At 42.3% G+C, this 20447-nt stretch overlaps 2 protein-coding genes and 1 pseudogene across 3 annotated transcripts; 2 read left to right on the top strand and 1 right to left on the bottom strand.

Annotated features, from left to right (window-relative positions):
* The first annotated feature begins 393 nt into the window (after positions 1 to 393).
* LOC110485763 (fibroblast growth factor 8b) lies at positions 394 to 5764 on the top strand. Of its 2 annotated transcripts, XM_021556921.2 has the most exons (5): positions 394 to 1168; positions 1294 to 1330; positions 2040 to 2229; positions 4457 to 4563; positions 4939 to 5764. In XM_021556921.2, the coding sequence occupies exons 1-5, from the start codon at positions 1110 to 1112 to the stop codon at positions 5230 to 5232; spliced, it is 687 nt and encodes a 228-aa protein (XP_021412596.1). In that variant the 5' UTR covers positions 394 to 1109; the 3' UTR covers positions 5233 to 5764. The 2 variants fall into 2 exon arrangements, with proteins under 2 accessions (XP_021412596.1, XP_036796314.1); XM_036940419.1 differs by lacking the exons at positions 394 to 1168; positions 1294 to 1330 and adding an exon at positions 1392 to 1805.
* Positions 5765 to 6970: 1206 nt separating this feature from the next.
* On the bottom strand, positions 6971 to 11609 carry LOC110485760 (protein DPCD). The gene is made up of 6 exons (XM_021556919.2): positions 11490 to 11609; positions 11176 to 11256; positions 10929 to 11053; positions 10574 to 10707; positions 10101 to 10203; positions 6971 to 8631 (listed from the first exon to the last, which is right to left on the bottom strand). Exons 1-6 carry the CDS (start codon positions 11551 to 11553, stop codon positions 8527 to 8529), a joined length of 612 nt encoding a protein of 203 aa, XP_021412594.2. The 5' UTR covers positions 11554 to 11609; the 3' UTR covers positions 6971 to 8526.
* A 233-nt stretch (positions 11610 to 11842) lies between these two features.
* LOC110485759 lies at positions 11843 to 18879 on the top strand (annotated as a pseudogene).
* The last annotated feature ends 1568 nt before the right edge of the window (positions 18880 to 20447 follow it).

The following is a 20447-nucleotide window of genomic DNA, read 5'->3' as shown; positions in this document are numbered from 1 at the left end:
CAACTGCGACCTGGCCAAGATAAGGCATAGCAGTGTGAACAGACAACACAGAGTTACACATGGAGTAAACAATTAACAAGTCAATAACACAGTAGAAAAAAGGGGAGTCTATATACATTGTGTGCAAAAGGCATGAGAAGGTAGGCGAATAATTACAATTATGCAGATTAACACTGGAGTGATAAATGATCAGATGGTTATGTACAGGTAGAGATATTGGTGTGCAAAAGAGCAGAAAAATAAATAAATAAAAACAGTATGGGGATGAGGTAGGTGAAAATGGGTGGCAATCAATACATGCCACTTTCAGTCCTCCTCAGCCTGTTACTATCTCCCACCAAAGGCTCCGCCTGCTCTCTGCAAGGATATTGCCTTTCTCGCAAGTGAATGTATGTAAATGATGAGGGCAGGAGCCGCTGTATTCTGAAGTAAACCGGACCACAAGAAACACACGTGTGGGAGGTTGACATTGGAGCCCCGCTATACCGACCATCTAACAGCGTTTATTTGAGAGGCAAACATCACCAGTGGCTGCAAATACATAGAACTATACATTTTGCTACCATTTTTAATTAATATCTATGCAAGATTCACCCTTTTTATTTTTTATTGAATGGACATGCATCTCCTCACTGTCGCGCGTAAAATATGCATACAAATAGGCTAATCTCCATGCGCGTAATAATTCCATCCCACCAGTGCATACGGATGTATTACAATTCCACGAAAGCAACCGGGATATACATTATCTCTACTAAGCAACATCAAAGAAGACCTTGAATTCTGCAGAGGAGGGATGATTGACACGAGGGGGAATTGACCGATTTGTGGAATAACGGTGGTCGCTTGATCACAGTGCGATCTCTATCCCTGGGACTTGTAATTCTGGATGGCCCCCTGAACGTCTTTAAATCGTCCTGGAACGTTTGATTGTGAATACTGTCAATGAGTGAATGTGAATCCTACCTGGAACATTGGACCGTTTCTGGATCTCCATCGTCGGGCTATCAATTTATAAGCTGTAACAGAAGGGAGATCAAATCCAAGCTGAAATTCCCATTGGGAAGGACTGTTATTTCCCAGAGAACTCATGTGGAATAGTGGAATTCATGAAGAAATATTTGACTTATTTCAATATGAGGTTTAAAACATCGAGATTAGGCTACCTGTGAGTTATTATACTACTGAACTGAACTGAAGATTTAAGGAATTGGCTATATAGGCCTATATAGTTACTTGACATATTTGGAAATGTATATGAAACATAAATATTTTTATTTGTTTATGTTTCAGGTTACTTCAGTTCTTAGCGCTGTGTTTTTACACACAGGTACGAACTTGCATGCATTTTTATGAAGTTTGCAGCGCAATTTGCATACAATAACATTTCATAGCCCCTTAAAAATATTTCAGTCCATCAATGCAACTAATTATATCAATTTACAAGCGTTTTTATTCTTATTGATATTAATCCAATTCGTTTGCATATCTGCAATAAAAGTGTAATAACAATGAAAACATTTTATTATGAGCCCTAAGTAGTTGGCAACAAGTCAAACATCTTGAAAAGACGTAAAAGCGAGCCTAAAAGGTAATTGTTAAAACATATGGGTATGGCGTATGGCTGAATTGAAAAATAATCGTTAAGGGATATAGCTAAGGGAGATGGGGGTGAAAGATCATTCGTGGTAAAACAACCTATCATAGGCATGTCATCTCGAGTGAGGACAGCGGACTCGCTGCGTGCATCTCCCCAAACACTCACCGTGCAAGGGCACTTTTTCTCTTCAAAAAGCCATGTGCCCGTAATTCCCTTTGAAGTGCCTATGGCCTAAGCCCATATGAAAAGCATATGATTGGTGTTCATTGAAATATATAAATATGTTTTAGTTGGAAAATAACTTGATCTGCTTCTCATTCATTTAGACTGAACATCAATTCGCATTAATTATCAGTTCGGCTATTCTCTCATTGATGCTTTAATTTTTTACTTATTTTATTCATGCATTTCTTTTGTATGTGTTTTTCTTGTTTGATAGAACACAGTGCAGTCCCACTCCCCACCTCCTAATTTCAAGCACCATGTGAACGAGCAGTGCCGGTTGTCTGACCGGATGAGCCGCAGGTTGATTCGGACCTACCAGCTCTACAGCCGGACCAGCGGCAAACATGTCCAGGTTCTGGGCAATAAGAAAGTGAATGCCATGGGCGACGACGGAGCTGTGCACGGTAAGAAACGAATAAATCACGCCTAGCACCAAATGGGTGCCTTCAAGTAGACCTAGGCATTTTCGTAATAATTGTAGGATTTAACAGGCTTATTCCAGATTTTGAAATGACCTAAGTCTATTTATGGACACGTCAATTTACAAGTCATGTAGGCCTATTGGAGAAGAAAAGTAGGTATATTATGAAAATATCACCATTTAAAAAGCAAACAGTTCTATTTAGCATGAAGAAGTTTAGGTTTGAGTAGGAGGCGGGAGGGAGAAAATTCATTCGAAATGGATTCTATAGTATTGTTCTGGACTGGGATTCTCGGGAGAAACCCACTCAGAATATCTGGTAAACACATCAGAACTCGTCTTACTTTCTACTTTCTTAAACAGTTACTGAGTAGCTTACCCTCTCAGAAGCGGTTGAAAGAAAGACATATGACTTGCAATTTTCATAACCTTGAGACGCCCTATTTTTTACCCAAAGTTATTTGAGGCGAATGTGTTTTTGTTTAATTATGTCCCCCACTGGTCTTTGATGGACACATGTCAATGAATATTCAAATACCGAAATATTCAAATGTTATAAATACACAGTAGCTCTCTCAAGTCCATCCTTTGAACACAAAATAAATTAATTCATATCTGCTTAATAAACATACCAAAAAAAAGTACGACATTTTTACATTAGATTTAGTGGTTTAAAATATCAGTGACTGATTGACATTTGCCACGAGAATTACAAAAATGTGATAAATGTAATTGATAAATCAGAATTGTTTTAACTCACTTATCCAGAGTGGTGCTGAATGGCCCTTATAGACAATGCATTGTTTTTGGAAGGGTTTGGGTAAACTGCATTTCTGCCAAGTGGAATAATTAGCACAACATTTCTCAGGGCAACCGCATCGCACTGTTTCATCCACATGAAGTTAAAAATGTGTATTTCTCAACAGTGGTGGTCTAGACGTATTCATAGGCCTCCTATGCACTATTTGAAAAAAAGTGCTATCTAGACCCTTAAAAGGTTATTCGGCTGTCCCCATAGGAGAACCCTTTTTGGTTGCAGATTGAATCCTTTCGGGTTCCATGTAGAACCCTTTCTACAGAGGTTTCTAGATGTAACCCAAAATGGTTCTACCTGGAACCAAAAGGGCTTATCCTATGGGGACAGTTAAAGAACCCTTTTAGATTTTTTTCTTTCTTGGAGTATAGCCTATGGACAAAGTGTACAATATAGACAGCTGTTTTGATTAAATCTATGCTAGGTTGGGATTTTTTTCTCCCCTCAAGGAAAAAATTGTCTGAAATTTAAAGGGAGCAAATTCCTGTCACCAAAGTCTTTTTTTGGTCTGTCTAGCCATCTTTCCACCACAACCATCTATTTCTCCCTAAGCCTGCTGCCTGCTTTTTGGAGTGTCATTTAATGAGGAATTTTCATTGCTTTACAACTCAATGTATGACTCGGTTTATAAAGAGCGGTGAAGTCAGCATCTTCATTTTATCCCCTCTTTCCTCTCTCTGTTCTTTTTTCTTCATCTCCCTCTCCCTCAAACACACACACACACCTCGCCTTGGCTCAAGCGTGCATGTCCTAAGTGGGTGTCACTCTTGTAGCAGGCCCAAATCTGACCACTGCTCGGTGCTTTTGTGGCTGTGTCGCTGACCGCTATGTTCTCTCACTCCCTCGTTCCTCCTTCCTCCCCATCATCTAGCGTAGCGCGGCATTTTATAGCCGTTCAATGACAATGGCTCAGTGCGAAGTCAAAGCCACTTGCTGCTATTCTAAAAGACTAGAGTGTTTTTAGCCAATGTTTCGAATTTAATTTATGTTTGAATGTTTTGCCATATACAATACTTGTCTCCCCGCTGCATGCAAGATTGATGCCATGATAACGAGTAGTAGAACTCTGCTAAAGTCATTATAATATGATACATAACTTAAGGTTATTAGATCGAGGTTAAATGTAGTCGTCTGAACCAGTCATGACAATAACTTCACACCCTTTCTGATGTCATCACGTCAATACTACTGGGCCGGCATAGTCTCACAGTCTTCAAATTCAATTTAGTCTCAAATGATACCACTATTGGATTATTTTTCACAAAGGTTTTAGCTCAAAGTTATGAATGCATGCATATCGTGTTCACAAAATAGAATAACCTCATAAGCTTGAGAATCATTGTGTCTGAGCTGAATAAAGTTCATTAAGAATATGATGTGTTTTGTGTTTTTCTAGCCAAACTTGTGGTGGAGACGGACACGTTTGGTAGTCGTATTCGGATCAAAGGGGCAAAGACGGGCTACTACATCTGCATGAACAAGACGGGGAAATTGATTGGCAAGGTAAACATTATATTTACTTATTAATCCTTTATTTAGGGAAGTCACATTGAAATGTACATCTCTTTTCATGTGAGCCCTGGAGGTTGGTTGAGTTCAATAAATCCGGTCAGAATTTTGACTGTGACCATGAATACAAAGTTTCAGGGAAAAGTTATGTCTGTCCTGTGTAAGGCTCTTCACTTGAGTTATGACCAGAAAAGCCCTTGTAGGGAGTTGGGACATGATTTGGAAAGAAACTTGAAGGATTGATAGGACATTTACTTGTCAAAACAATATTTTAACATCCTCAGAGACTGACCCCCTAAATCATTCCGTCATTCTGTCTTTCACCCTCACACCCACCACCTCCTCTCTCTCTCTCTCTCTCTCTAACAGCGGAAGGGTCGCGGCAAAGACTGTATCTTCACAGAGATCGTTCTGGAGAACAACTACACTGCTCTCCAGAACGCTAAATATGAGGGCTGGTACATGGCCTTCACACGTAAAGGAAGGCCCCGCAAGGCCTCCAGGACCAAGCAACACCAGAGGGAGGCCCACTTCATGAAACGCCAGCCCAAGGGCCACCTCCTGGGTGACACCCAGCCCTTTGATGTCCTCCCCCTCTCCGTGGTCCCCTTCCACCCCCGGAGGACTAAACATACCCATCACCACAGCTCAGGGGCCCACTGAGGAAAGAACAGACGAAGAAGAAGAGGAAGCATAGGGAGGGAGGGGAACACACCAAACTAAAATACCACTACCATACTTCTGCTCCTTGCAAGGACTCCTTTTGTTATGTTTTGTACCTGATTGTGTCTAAAACAATGAGTTGACTATCTAATCTGCTACGTCAGACCGAGGTTTATTCGTAGGAAAGAGTTTTTATAACCAGAGGACGATTTTAGTGCTCAAGCACTCGATGAGATTTGAATGAATGAAAGGACATCTTGGGCTTAGTGATAACCCTACTCTGCTATAAAGAGAGGATGTTATGAGAGAGAAATAATGAATACACATTACATGGCAGCTATCTTTGGATCATCATGTGGTTGCATCAACTAAATAACAGTGAATACATGTAAAACACATTATTTAGCATTTAGGAGGCCATTTTCGTTCATCTGTTTTCTACATATATGAATATATTTTTAATTGGAAGATTTGTAAAATACGTTTAAATGATGGAAATATTTATTGTAGAGTGTGTATTAAAATCACAAAAGAAGTTTGAGTTAATGCGCCGTTTCTAACTGGGTCACTTTGGGGTCCCAATGGTTCTAACGTTGCCTAAAAAACTGGAGACCCAGATAACTGATGGGCAATATCTGTGACAGGCTACTGCAATTCAATGTGCTCAGCAAGTGAGACTTGGGCCTGAATAGCTGGGGCTATGCATTAAAAGCAGATGAGGTCAGCCCACAATTTTGTTTCGAGACAAATGTTACCACCATGTAGATGCATTTCTCACGATCACACACCGTAACCCTGTGATCAAATGGGCCCTTTGTGGCCCTCATATAAAAGGACATGTGATACAATAGTGGGTTCGAATAATAACACGGGGAGGGGTCAGTTATCAAAAAGAAGCTAGTCTCACAGGAGGGAGGGAGAGAAAGCGAAAGAGTACCAGGGCTCAGTGTGGCAAAATGTGGCACTGGCTGAAAGAGGGGGAATGGCTGGGAAGAGGCGTTCGGGAATGAAAGGACGTGGCAGAAAGAAACCCTCCTCTCTTTCCCAGGAGCAACTGAGCATGACCAGCAGAGGCCAAATGACAGGGGGAAGAAGACCCGGTCGGCCTGGCTGCACCACAGAATCAGATGACGGGGAAGAAGACCCGGACGGCCTGGCTGCACCACAGAATCAGATGACGGGGAAGAAGACCCGGTCTGCCTGGCTGCACCACAGAATCAGATGACGGGGAAGAAGACCCGGTCGGCCTGGCTGCACCACAGAATCAGATGACGGGGAAGAAGACCCGGACGGCCTGGCTGCACCACAGAATCAGATGACGGGGAAGAAGACCCGGTCGGCCTGGCTGCACCACAGAATCAGAGCAGACCCTCTCTCTCGCTCTATTCCCTTCCTCTCTCTTTCTCACTGTTTGAAGTCTGGATGTCCTATTGGTTGTTTGCTAAAGGTCGGATTCTAAATATGAGGAATGGTTTTTCAGTATAGCTAAGCGCCAAGCGCCAGCTTTGAGGGCTTGCAAACAAATGAACAACTAAAAGCTGTGATCAAAAAGGTTCCATAAATCTGACAGGATAAAAACTTAACTTTTAGTGTTATTATTGTTACTCCTATTGAGAACTGAATGGCTATCCTCATGGCTACTAGGACACATCGTGCACTTTAATTGAAGCATTATCCTGCTCTGTCAAATGAGAAAAGACAGCAGTGTACGCAAATCACCCTCCAAATGGTCGTTTCATTCCGTGTCCAAGATTTTATTTGGACAACACAAAGTCAAAGCAATCCAACAGCAACTCTTGATTTGAGAAATTAGTTGAGAATGTATTTCTCAGATCTTATGCTTTGGTTGGATCTGGTTCCCAAATCCCATGACATATCTCCTCCCCTTTAGGAAGTACGCAAAGCACAATAGTGAGTGACCTGTGGTTTGGTCGCCGTGTTTAGCCCTTGTACTGCTCACTTGGTTAGGCACATAGAGTCCCAGAAATGCAAGGAATTACCACTAGGTTAGAGGAATCTATATTTAAATGGAATTGTTCCTTTTTTTTGCAGCATTGTTTTCTTTTCACGCAGCATCTATGTTTTGTTTTGAACTGCTCTAGGTCAGCTGCTATGGCAATAACACATTGTGTTAAAAAGTAAATCAGTAAAACTTCACTTCAGTTTTCGTTTCATTCAATCAAACTTTGATGGTCAAACGTCAGTCGTATTAGCTTAGTCAGATATGTCTTGTTACTCATCTCCCTAGAGTTTGATGGTCAAAGTTAGCAAGCATTCAGTCAGATAACGTTTCTCATTGTGGCTCACCGTGGTACTCGATTTACAAAAGAGACTACAACCTTTTCCCACTTTGCAGTAATTCAGTACTACTGCCATGCAAGAACCTAGATTTACAAAGAAGCATACGACTTGTTCACTTCCCAGTAATATAGTGCTTCTGTCATCCAAGCTCCATACCTATCCTTGGCTATCCCCAGTCTTGGGGTTTGCGAGAGGATTTGTTGGAGGACTCTGGGCCAGCAAAGTCATCCCCTAGAGGACAGGGCGAGGCTCAGGGGACCAGTAAGACCTGCTAGTACTGGCTAGCTCGGCCATAATGGCTTTCAGGGTGGCCTACTCTGGGCTGCACAATCATGAGCATAAGGGTAATCAGTTAACACAAATGGGACGTGCTTGTAAGGGCGACCCCGTCGACAAAAGTGTGTGTGTGTTTGTGTGTGTGGAAAGAATAGGGAAAAGGCATTGTGTGTTAAAGTGTTTTACAAGGGAAGGAGACCAATAATTGTGGGAGGGGGATGAACTCTCTGCGTTTGGAGTATTTTAACAACTAATAGTTTGCATAGTTAAGGGAAAAGAGAGATGTAGAGACAGTTGTTAACAATGTTATGGAATTGTATTCACCTTCAAAGGACAACATCACGTATTAAACCCAATAAGTGTTCGTATCTCGACAACAACGATTCAGAACTTTTTACAGAGCAGCAGTGACGTTTCTCAAATACCTTTTTGACAGAACACTTGTAAGTGTTCCATCAAAAATTAACAAGTTTAAACAAGTAACTATGTTTGTAATTCACTGTCTCAATTCAACCCCCCCCCCCCCCCCCCCCCCCCCGCCCCGACCGCAATAAACACAATGGAAAGTATGGACAAGGCACTGTGCAAAAATGTTCCAATAGTGGAATCCCATTGAGAACCAGAAATCAGAGTAGAAAACATACAGGATACTGCATCACCAGTGCAAATCAAAAACGACTTGTTTGAGTGACACCCCCTCAGATCCACACTGGGACTTCATTGAGTTTTGCAGTCGACGTCCCCTTCATTGGTTCCCTTCAGTTTCTTCACCTCCCGGAGTAGCTCGTGCTCAAGGGTTAATATCTCCTTGGGCTTCTTGTACTTGAAAGGAAAGGCAGAATATGTCATTACCTCTACAGAAACCAATTTCCCTTCCATGTACATCCTGTAGTGTAATGTTTGACCTAAAGTGGAATAACACAGAGGCTTCTTATTCCCTATATAGTTCCCTCTGTCACACAGTCACCCATGTAGTAGTGGATGACAGTATGGGCTGTGACAGGGCTCTCAGCCTGCTCAAAGTGGACAGGTTGCCCTCTGGAGTTTATCTGTTGAAGTGCACCTGGCTTAGCACCTGCATCAGTGAGCAGAGACTGCTGGATACAGCAGTCTAAAGCCTACTCAACCCAGACAAAGACATCGAAACTACAAAGGACGGTGTCAAAGAAGACGTACTCAACAAAATCCCACTCCTAGCCACACAGGACATGAAGCAGCCGATCTCTGATGAAACAAAACCAGATGAGTCGACAGAGACTGTAGGTTGACGACCACATAACCATTAACCATAACCCTGTCACAGCATGATAGCTTATTCTGGCCCTAAACATACACTTCATTACTTCATGTATCCATAGGTCCAAGACACTAAAGATGACTTCAAAGACGAATATGGCGTCTCCCAGAGCGATCTGGAGGCTCTGATCAGTGGCTTGCACCCCAAGGACGAGACCCCCAGTACTGCCACTGCCCCCTCAGACCCCCAACAGAAGCCTCTCTCAGGGAAGTGGGTGTGTGCCCAGTCCTCCCAGTCCAAGGTTGACAACCACAACAAGCACATCACAGATAAACTGGAGGTGCTGGCCAAGGCCTACACGCACCAGGGGGACAGATGGAGAGCACTGGGCTACTCCAAAGCCTTCAACCCCCTCAAGAGCTACCACAAGCCTATCACATCCTATGAGGTAGGTTATTTAGTCCCATATCTGCATAGTTGGTGATTATGGTCGGCCCTTTTGTATTTGTGTCGGCATAATTCATTGCTGAAAGGCAGAATATGTCATTACCTCTACAGAAACCCATTTCCCTTCCATGTACATCCTGTAGTGTAATGTTTGACCTAAAGTGGGATAACAGAGGCTTCTTATTCCCTATATAGTGCACTACTTTCGACCAGAGTCGGGCTCAAAAGTAGTGCAATATATAGGGAATAGGGTGCCAATTTTAACAAACACAAGGAATAAGAAATCGAATAGTACAGAGAAACCGATTATGATAGGTATACACATAAAGTAACGGTCAATCTCTTCATCAGATACTTAGTAGGCTATCCTAATGTTTGTTCTAAGTAATTCAATGATTCCCTTGAGTTTATAGGCGTGTTCTGATACAAGTGAGACGAATAGAAAAATAGAGTTTCAATCTAGTCTACAGTATCAAATTATAGTTTGCCTATCAGTCTCTGTATATTGGATATAAGACTTTCAGTGTAAAATCATCCAAGAAGGGATTTGAGAAGTACTGTAATTGGTTTGTTTGTTGTTGTTGTTGTTGTTGTCAGGAGTACTTACACTGACGATTAACGTGTTATTGGCGTGGGTGAAGTTGAGCGCGGAACTATCCATTGGCAGCTGGCTTCGGTCCAGATCAGGAACATTAAACTTCTTGTAGTACCTGCAAAGGATAAACACACCGCAGTGAGAAAAGGGTTTCTTGAAGGCAAGAGATCAATCTTTTTGTCAACAGTGCCACCTATAGGAGAGCCAGCCTCACTTACATATGCGGAACTGTAACAAGCACTGACAAAGAAAATAAAGGAAAATATAGGAGGCCTTCTCCATTGTGAAGATGTTACAACTGTATAAATTATATAGACTTTGAATGTGGTATCACTTTTCAAGGACCTGTAGTTAACAATATCTGAAGTGATATAGGCCTAGCAGTTTATCAGTAGATTTCTAAGGAGGGGAAACATATCAGCTGTATGCATAACTAGTAAAGCCATTTGGGCATGAGAGTTGAATAGAGGCTATTCGGATGTTACTTTTTGTTATTTGTTCGTATGATGCAGCATCGTTGATCAGGCTCCACTGAAATGTTGTAGACCTCTTTGGGGTACGGAAGGTTCCGGACTCTCCACAGGAAACTGGTCTTTGTGTCTTTGCGCATAAATACAGGCTGAGAAAATACAACAGAGCATTGTACTGTTAAATGCATACTCTTTGATTGATGATTAATTGAATAGTGAAATGATGAAAATGAAGTGAATTCCACGATCGTAAAAGTAGTAGTTGACACATTTGGATGAGTACTGTTGGTGATAGTGAACTAGAATCAATTAGCAATTTAGATCATGGCCTGAAATATAACAGATGTAAATATTGTATAATACAACTCACGTTTGAACAGTTTTCCTTGATAACATCTGATTCCAAACAGGCTACAGTAGATGGGACTGGCTCTCCAACTTCTATCTCCCATGGTCCCTGTCCCTTCAAGGTGCTTTTCGAACGCCACTTTCGTACTGCAAAGTAAGAATACATGTAAGTAACAACAACTGAGAGTGGAAATAATATAATGCACCGGAAGCAATGTAGCTAATGCAGGATACTTTTTTAGATGTTGTCTAATCTGAAACAAACTTACCAATGAGCTCATCTGTTGTCAAGTCATATTCTTCTGCCATTTCTTTCCCATCTGTAAAGAGATAGTGTATCTTCCTTTTCCCTGGAAAGAGGTTTGCAAAGCACCAATAGAGATGCATTTAAATGTGAACTAGCTAGCTGTCATCTTTGCTAAACAGATTTGCTAGGCAAAGTGAAGGTTAGTGGTAGTTCGCAGCTAATGCTAGCGAGCTTATAATGGACACTGAAGTCTTACTAGATGAATGTAAGGGTAAATGTTGTGATACAAAACACAATAATGATGATAACTTGTCTGCATCTCTCTGTTTCACTTACCATCGTGTATTAAAGCGGTTTTCGTGGATGCTTTTATGAGATCTGTCCAGCTCTGCACAGCCATATTGCAAAAAACGGACACTTCCTAAACATCACGTGTAGCCACGGCAACGGAGGTCATCGTGAAACGTATAATTCATTTTTCCTTTTTTTAAACTCCATAATCTGTCAAAAACATGTTTACATTTACTCAATAAATAATACATATTTTTTTTACAATATTTTCTCGAAAAATATGTAACTTTGTCGTGCAAGAACTAAAAATAGGTCTATGACGTACCGGAAGTTTAATTATTTTTAAACCATCTGCATTGTCACATTGGTTTGTGTTTTGGTCGTCCAAAGGGGTAAAACATATGTATTTTCAAGAGTGTATCGACCAGATGATAGTAAATTAGTTTAATAAATATATAACGTAACATATTTCAGTGGAGTGAGTGAATCCCAGCTGTTCTAAACAGTTAAATGCCGTTGTTGTTGTCTGCTTGCTAGCTAACTTAGCTAGTCAGCTAAAGTTAGCTAGCTAGCCAGTGTCAGTTGTCACATTCTGTTCTATGTTTTTCAGAGCTCCCCTTTCCCTGGCGAAATGTCTGCCTACGGAATTATGAAAGCTTTCCCCAAAGTGAAGAGAGCAAGGGCACGTGAGGGAAAGGATGCCCCCCACCAAAGAGGAAGTCTGATGAAACTGTACCTGTTACAGGTGTGGGCCGTGTTTGAGAGCATCAAATTCGTAATGCATTTTGGACAAATTGTGACTGACAGATCTACAAATAATAATGATTTTATAACGGTAGATCAGTCAGCAGTCGATGTTGAACAAGCCCTGTGTGTGTAAAACTACTTTTTCACAATCCCATTTCAGGGAGTGCTTTCCAGGGCTTCACCATACACATATTACCAGCCAGCATCGGGAGCGTCAGATCTTCCAGAGACAGATTGTCCAGAATGGAGGCCAAACGGAGAGTTCCCTCTGTCCCACAGTCACCCATGTAGTAGTGGATGACAGTATGGACTGTGACAGGGCTCTCAGGCTGCTCAAAGTGGACAGGTTGCCCTCTGGAGTTTATCTGTTGAAGTGCACCTGGCTTATGCATCAGTGAGCAGAGACTGCTGGATACAGCAGACTACAGCCTAATCGACCCAGACAAAGACATGGAAACTACAAAGGACGGTGTCAAAGAAGACGTACTCAACAAAATCCCACTCCCAGCCACACAGGACATGAAGCAGCCGATCTCTGATGAAACAAAACCAGATGAGTCGACAGAGACTGTAGGTTGACGACCACATAACCATTAACCATAACCCTGTCACAGCATGATAGCTTATTCTGGCCCTAATCATACACTTCATTACTTCATATATCCATAGGTCCAAGACACTAAAGATGACTTCAAAGACGAATATGGCGTCTCCCAGAGCTATCTGGAGGCTCTGATCAGTGGCTTGCACCCCAAGGACGAGACGCCCAGTACTGCCACTGCCTCCTCAGACCCCCAACAGAAGCCTCTCTCAGGGAAGTGGGTGTGTGCCCAGTCCTCCCAGTCCAAGGTTGACAACCACAACAAGCACATCACCGATAGACTGGAGGTGCTGGCCAAGGCCTACACTCACCAGGGGGACAGATGGAGAGCACTGGGCTACTCCAAACCCGTCAACGCCCTCAAGAGCTACCACAAGCCTATCACGTCCTATGAGGTAGGTTATTTAGTCCCATATCTGTATAGTTGGTGATTATGGTCAGCCATTTTGTATTTGTGTCAGCATAATTCATTGCTGTCTCTCTTTTCGCACAATTGCAAACATTGTGAAATGTGGCTGATAGGTTGGTTGGTTGGTTTACGCAACTGCATCTCTGTTATTGACAAGATGGATGCATAAATCGTGTATTGATGGATGCATAAATTGATTGCTGCTGGTTCAATTTCAGGTGTCCTGAAAGGAGTCCTTACAGGCCCAGTGCAGTAAAAATGCTGTTTTTACTGTGTTTTGTATCATATTGTACAACAGCTGATGAAGTCATTTGAGGAAATGCTTCCTTTTAAATCAATGAACGCTGCGTGTTACGTTAAGCTCAAGAATCAACTTCATTCTATCTTGTAAATTGAAATAATGAGAAATAGTTGATTATTGTTGCATATGGCCTCAGCTATACACCGATGGTTATTTTACATAGATTTATGAAGTTACAAAGCTGCTACTACTAGTTAGCTAGCTACATTGACTATCTAGCAACTTGTAAAATTAGAGGATAATTTAGTACAACCACTAGTACCTGCAAAAAACTGAGCAAAAGCTATTGTACTTACGCATAATCAATTAATATGGTATAGTACAGTAGGAAAAATAGAATAGACACTCCCGCTCTGCTCCTCTCCGCTCTCAAAACAACGTGCTCTGTGTAGCAAGTAAAACGTCACATTGATGAGATGCTGATGGAAAGCAACTTGACGTGTATAGTGGAGTTAGTGTGACTATGTGATCAATGCTATTTCCTCATAGTTGCTTCATTTGTGGGCACCTCCGTAAGATAGATCACTTGGGAGAGGCAGTGCCAGTACTGGAGATGTTCACCAATATCTGGGGGGCAGGGGCCAAGACTGCCCAGCTTTGGTGCACACAGGTTAGATGGATTGACCTTAGAGGGTGTTGGTTGTCACACAGTCAGTCTCTCTGTCTGTGTGTGTCTCTCTTTCTCGCTCTCTTATTTTGCATGCAACACTGCTATGCCTGTGTAAGATTTGTTATTTTTGTATTGCGGAGCGTGCAGTTATTTTAGTGTATGATGGTGTGATACAAATCGATTTGACATGAGATTAAAAAATATATATTTTCCATTTTAGGGGTTCCGCACTTTGGAGGACATCCGCACCAAGGCCAATCTGAACCACAGCCAAATAATTGGACTCAAACACTACGACGACTTTCTGGACCGGATGCCCAGAGAAGAGGCAGCCGCCATTGAAAAAACGGTAATACATCTCCCTCTTATTGTCTCAAGCACCCACATTCAAGGTCAATCAATGTTAAAATGTAACCTTCTAACATTATATTAGTTATAGACTAAACAGGCCTCTTCTTCTCACTTCATCTAGTGGGGTTAAGAGAGTTTCTTTAGAAAAGTGTCTCCAGTCCAGTACTCTAACCCCCTTGCGAACAAGAGATCTTGTAAAGTGAAATGCTATGGGACCTCAAAGCCAAGTTCAGATGTTTTAAGCTTGCCTTGGCCCCTAAGCAGACTGTCAGTCCAGTCCTCCTAGCCTGGTCTGTGTGTGATGGAGAAAGCAGACATCCCACTGTCAGAGTCCTGCCGGCCGCATCCCAAAGGGGGGGGAACTCACTCTTAGAAACTTGGCGCATCATATGTCAGCAGATACCAGGGCTGTGTTTCATTCCAGAAATGTGTTTCCTCCCCCTCTGCCTCCATTCACTCCCTTTCATGGATCTGAGATAACTGGGTGGGTGTAAAGCAAGAACTCATCTAGATTACGCCCATAAAGATAGAGGACTCATCATGGATATAACCCGTTTTAGCATGGGCTTCCACCACTTTAAAGTAGTCAACTGCGTGGGGAGTCCTGTGAGTTGGGAGCAATCAGCCAATGAAGAAGAAAATGGACTACTTTAAAATGGAGATAGCTCCATGCTGTCGCATGTATAATGGCACAGATACAAAGATGAGTCGTCTATCTAACTCTATGATTCTGCCTTATTGCTTTCACCAGTCCAGTCCTATCAGATCTGTGAAAGGGAGGGAACATAATCGTGGAATGAAACGCGGCCCTGGTCACTGGGAGCACCGGGTACAAAGCCAGTTGTGTTCATATAGTATTACTTGGATTTCCTTGTTGCTTTCGTGGCTGCCAGATACAAAGTCCAGATTAGAAAGATGACTATAGCATGTGTCCTTTTGACTTGTGGCTTGTCAAAATAATAGGTAGTGTCGTCAAAATGTATCTGGCTTGCTTGAATGCGGTTAATGCTTACCTGTTGACCGGCAAGGCTTTATGAAAATACACAATTTTCTTTTCTAATTTCAAGTAGGTAATATAAATACAATTTGAGGACTTGTGTTGAAGATTCAACACGTGTACAACATGTTATTTTGAGTCCAAATATGAACAAGAAACAAACCAAACCTTCTGTTATAATGAAGGCCCCTGAGAGAACATTACTGGGGAAAACTTTGAAACATAGTCTAGAACCCATAACCATTCATGATAAACACATTGTATGCAAAGTGGTCCTCCCCACCACTGGTCTGGGATCCAAGCTGAATTGTTCTTTTTCACAGTTGTTTTTTAACTGAGCCAATAGTGAAACACAATAGTGTATCAGAAAAACAATAGTGAAACAACTATTCAACTTATTTCAAACAATCAAAATGTCCTTGTCCTGTTGTAAATATATAGGTGAGATAGCCCCCACCATATATTGTATCCCAAACAGTAACATTTTTCACTGTATGTGAAACTAAGTTAATTCAGTGTGGTCTGGATTTGGGCAATTTTATGCTTAAATTGAATATTGTGATATTTGACATTGATGACATATCATGATGTGCAAGACTATACTCTAATTGAGCTTTACAAATCAAAACTATGCCGTTTTATCAGTTAGGTTGTATCAATATGATGAAAATGTAGTCTAAATGAATGAATTAAATCTTTATTTTTTATTTTTTTTGCCATACAATGAATATTTAATGAGAATGTGACTACAATATCGTAAATAAGCACAAAAATGTCCCAGACTGGAATAATTCAGTCATTAACCCGTTACACTTGTGGGAGTTGGCCTATATGGATTGGGCTAAATTGAAATGTTTCTTACAGAAGGATTGTGAAAAGCACATGCATAACCATGGTAGCAATTGAAAGGGAACAGTTTGGAGATATTGGGAAAATTATTAGACCAAAGGTGAGCACACAACAGTTCACCTGACACAAGACACTGTTGATTTTATGTGCATTTTACATTTACTGTACTTTTCACCGCATTTATTGATAACGAAATCTGAAAATACTCTGGATACATTCTGTAACATGATAACAATATTCCTGAAAAATGCGGGGTAGGTGCAACATAAGACAAAACAATTACAAGAGTTTGAGTGAGAGGACTAACTGGTGTCTCCAGTTGCCACACACCTATCCAAAGTGTGCACAGTTCCTAAGCAATTTCAATGCACTTTTATGACTTAAAGAAGTCTTCAACTGTAAGGTACTTTTTTAAATGTTTACCTCTCCTAGCTGTAACATTGAGAAACTAGAGCAAGCACACTTGTAGTTGTTTAGTTTAAAACACAACCTTGCATTCCCGCCATCACACAATTTACTGTTGCTGTTTACACAATCCCAAAACAGTCTGTCATAAATCACAATCTGGGTCAGGTGGGCATGATTTGAAAGCTTGTTCTATTGGCAACATGACTATAAGTTAGGCTTTCACCAGGTCATTCAGAGAAATGGATTGTAATTTTGGTCTGCATAAAAAGGAGTCATGAGTGCTTTCAGGTGGCAAATTATCTTCAGAATTATAAACAGGCTCATTCTGTTCAGAACAACCCAGGGTATGATGCCATGTCATCTTGTAACTGTACATCAAACATACTGATCATAAACGCTGACACTGTACATGCCATGAGTTTTAGGATATGGAAATGTGAAGTGCACATTTGGACTCACAGGTGTTTGGCTTGTGTGACATCAAAGTGGTATTTATTATAATAATCCTCATCGTCTCATCTTTCAAAGTACATAGTGTCCTCTTAACTTACAGCATTTCCCTCACTAAGAGAACAAAAAAAAATCCCATTTTGCCCAAGTACTGGGAGAGATGTGGGGCAACTTCTTAACGCGCGCGGTGCTCGAGTTCAGAACGGCTGTCAGTCCAAACCCATACAGCGCTGTGAAGCGCAGAGCCTGAGCTAGGATGTCTGGTATAGTTACTGTATAGCTACTACGTCCCAATATAGGCACTTATTAGTGCCCAAATCTGCCATTTTCAACACCTATACGGGTACAGGTATGAGTGTAAAGGGCTACCAACTAAAAACAATTATTGGATATCGCAAACTGTAACTTCCACTCTAGTAGTGCATGTACTGTATCTATGTGAAGGAGGCAGCGCTTTTATTCCATGACAAACGGTAACATATCCCTGTTCTTTTCTACTGTATAGGTGAAGGAGGCAGCTCAGTTCCTGGACCCTGGCCTGTTGGCCATGGCCTGTGGTTCGTACCGCCGGGGAAGGACACATGTGGAGATGTTGACGTCCTCATCTCTCACCCAGACGGGAAGTCCCACCGGGGTGTCTTTAGCAAAGTGTTACAGAGCCTCCACCAGAACGGTAGGAGGACATGTCCAAACACAGGGCATTTGATTTATTAACTGTCGGTGAATTCCCAACCAATTATAGCTACATTAATAGTTTTTCTCTCTTGTATTGACAATTCATCTTCTTTCAACATGATATCATTCATCATTTATTTTTTCATTTAATAATGGGATAAGCTGAGAGCCGGATCATAATTCACTAGGCATGATCGTTTGTGTTTTCTTTTTCAAAACAATTTACTACAGTGTGCCCTAATGAATGCGACCCAGTTCTTGTTCTTTTTTAAAATGTATTATTCAGGCTTCCTGACGGATGACCTAGTGAGCCATGAGGAGAGTGGCGAGCATAAGACGTACATGGGTGTGTGTCGTCTGCCAGGACCTGGCCGGCTCCACCGCCGCCTCGACATCATTGTGGTGCCCTACGGCGAGTTCGCCTGCTCCCTCATATACTTCACCGGCTCGGCACATTTAACCGCTCTATGAGGGCATTGGCCAAGACAAAACGCATGAGCCTATCAGAGCACTCATTGAACAGCGACGTGTTGAGACAAGGAAGTTTGAAGGTGTATGGGGGGGCACCACTACCCACGCTCACTGAGAAGGATGTCTTCACCCATCTGGGAATACCTTTCAGGGAACCTCAGGATAGAGACTGGTGATGTTGATGTTTTTAACACTGTTGGTATGAGTCGATGCATAAGTTATATATTTTTACAGAAAAATTATGATGGTGATAGTGGTGAGGTGAAGATCATGCTTATGTATGCAGATTTCAGACAGTGTCATATCAACATGTCAACTGTGATTTTAGACTTGAATTGTATGATAATCTCATTTTACAGAAGGAAAAACACTTAAGATGAATGGTGACTGCTTGGTATGTTTTTATGAAGATAATGGTGATTACAGAAATATTAAACACTACTTTTAACAATCACTTAGGTAATCCTTGTTTTTACAACTTTGTTGTTTATTATTGCTTTGTTACTACAGAGAATTGAATATTAAACCACTGTTCTTTTTCATTCATGCCTGTCCTCGCTCTCAAATATTATTGGCTGAGGTAAGAGCCAGCTGGCTCTTTTTGCTTCACCATAGGTCAGCCTGCAAAGTGACTGATGGTGAGCAACGCATCTCTACACCCATCACATTGCGCACATGGAACAAAAGATGTGACCGAACACGCCACACCCAGCCCAAACCAGAGTCCCCATTCGAAGGAACCGATGAGCGGATTCAATGATGCTGAGCTGCGGGACACTGGTTTATGGCCATTGACATTAACGGGCAAAAGTGGTGAGGGAGGAACATCCTTCACAAATCTAACAGTAATCTGTGCTGCTCGATCATGTAGTCGACAAGGCAGCATGGTGCATGGTCCAGAAACATACATCTCTTCCATAAAATACTGTATGTTTGAAACTAGTTTTCTTTGGGAAGGCAGATAAAGTGTTTTTAGCAAAAGCAATCACTTTTGCAACACTCATTGCTCCACGTGCTTAATTACATCACTTTTGTTCTGAGCTGACAGCCGAGTCCTCAGAGCATGCGCAGACCAGCTGGCTGGTGTGTTTTTCTGACATATTCAATCAATCCTTATCCCAGTCTGCTGGCCACCATTGTCCCTGTTCCCAAGAAAGCTAAGGTAACTGAGCTAAACGACTACTGCCCCGTAGCATTCACTTCCGTCATCATGAAGTGCTTTGAGAGACTAGTCAAGGACCATATCACCTCCACCCTACCTGACACCCTAGACCCACTCCAATTTGTTTACCGCCCAAATAGGTCCACAGACGACGCAATCGCAACCACACTGCACACTGCCCTAACCCACAAGAGGAATACCTATGTGAGAATGCTGTTCATCGACTACAGCTCAGCATTCAACACCATAGTACCCTCCAAACTCGTCATCAAGCTCGAGACCCTGGGTCTCGACCCCGCCCTGTGCAACTGGGTACTGGACATCCTGACGGGCCGCCCCCAGGTGGTGAGGGTAGGTAACATCTCCACCCAGCTGATCCTCAACACTGGGACCCCACAAGGGTGCGTTCTGAGCCCTCTCCTGTACTTCCTGTTCACCCACGACTGCGTGGCCATGCACGCCTCCAACTCAATCATCAAGTTTGCGGACGACACTACAGTGGTAGGCTTGATTACCAACCATGACGAGACGGCCTACAGGGAGGAGGTGAGGGCCCTCGGAGTGTGGTGTCAGGAAAATAACCTCACACTCAACCTCAACAAAACAAAGGAGATGATTGTGGACTTCAGGAAACAGCAGAGGGAGCACCCCCCTATCCACATCGACGGGACAGTAGTGGAGAGGGTAGTAAGTTTTAAGTTCCTCGGCATACACATCACGGACAAACTGAATTGGTCCACCTACACAGACAGCGTCGTGAAGAAGGCGCAGGAGCGCCTCTTCAACCTCGGGGCTGAAGAAATTTGGCTTGTCACCAAAAGCACTCACAAACTTCTACAGATGCACAATCAAGAGCATCCTGTCGGGCTGCCTGGTACGGCAACTGCTCTGCCCACAACCGTAAGGCTCTCCAGAGGGTAGTGAGGTCTGCACAATGCATCACCGGGGGCAAACTACCAGCCCTCCAGGACA

This window comes from Oncorhynchus mykiss, chromosome 13 (genome assembly GCF_013265735.2).
Source record: "Oncorhynchus mykiss isolate Arlee chromosome 13, USDA_OmykA_1.1, whole genome shotgun sequence".
NCBI classification, from domain to species: domain Eukaryota; kingdom Metazoa; phylum Chordata; class Actinopteri; order Salmoniformes; family Salmonidae; genus Oncorhynchus; species Oncorhynchus mykiss.
The sequence above is the reverse complement of the archived record's forward strand: the minus strand, read 5'-3'. Positions and strand labels throughout refer to the sequence as shown.

Bases quoted from the DNA above. Each gene is read 5' to 3' on its own strand.
- LOC110485760 (XM_021556919.2), bottom strand. From the start codon at position 11,553: ATGGCTGTGCAGAGCTGGACAGATCTCATAAAAGCATCCACGAAAACC. The intron at 10,204-10,573 runs GTAACATCCGAA...TATCCTTTGCAG, and splicing joins ATACGAACAAATAACAAAAA to GTACTACAAGAAGTTTAATG. The intron at 8,632-10,100 runs GTAAGTACTCCT...TTTCCTTTCAAG, and splicing joins ATAACACGTTAATCGTCAGT to TACAAGAAGCCCAAGGAGAT.
- LOC110485763 (XM_021556921.2), top strand. From the start codon at position 1,110: ATGAAGAAATATTTGACTTATTTCAATATGAGGTTTAAAACATCGAGA. The intron at 1,169-1,293 runs GTGAGTTATTAT...TTTATGTTTCAG, and splicing joins ACATCGAGATTAGGCTACCT to GTTACTTCAGTTCTTAGCGC. The intron at 4,564-4,938 runs GTAAACATTATA...TCTCTCTAACAG, and splicing joins CGGGGAAATTGATTGGCAAG to CGGAAGGGTCGCGGCAAAGA.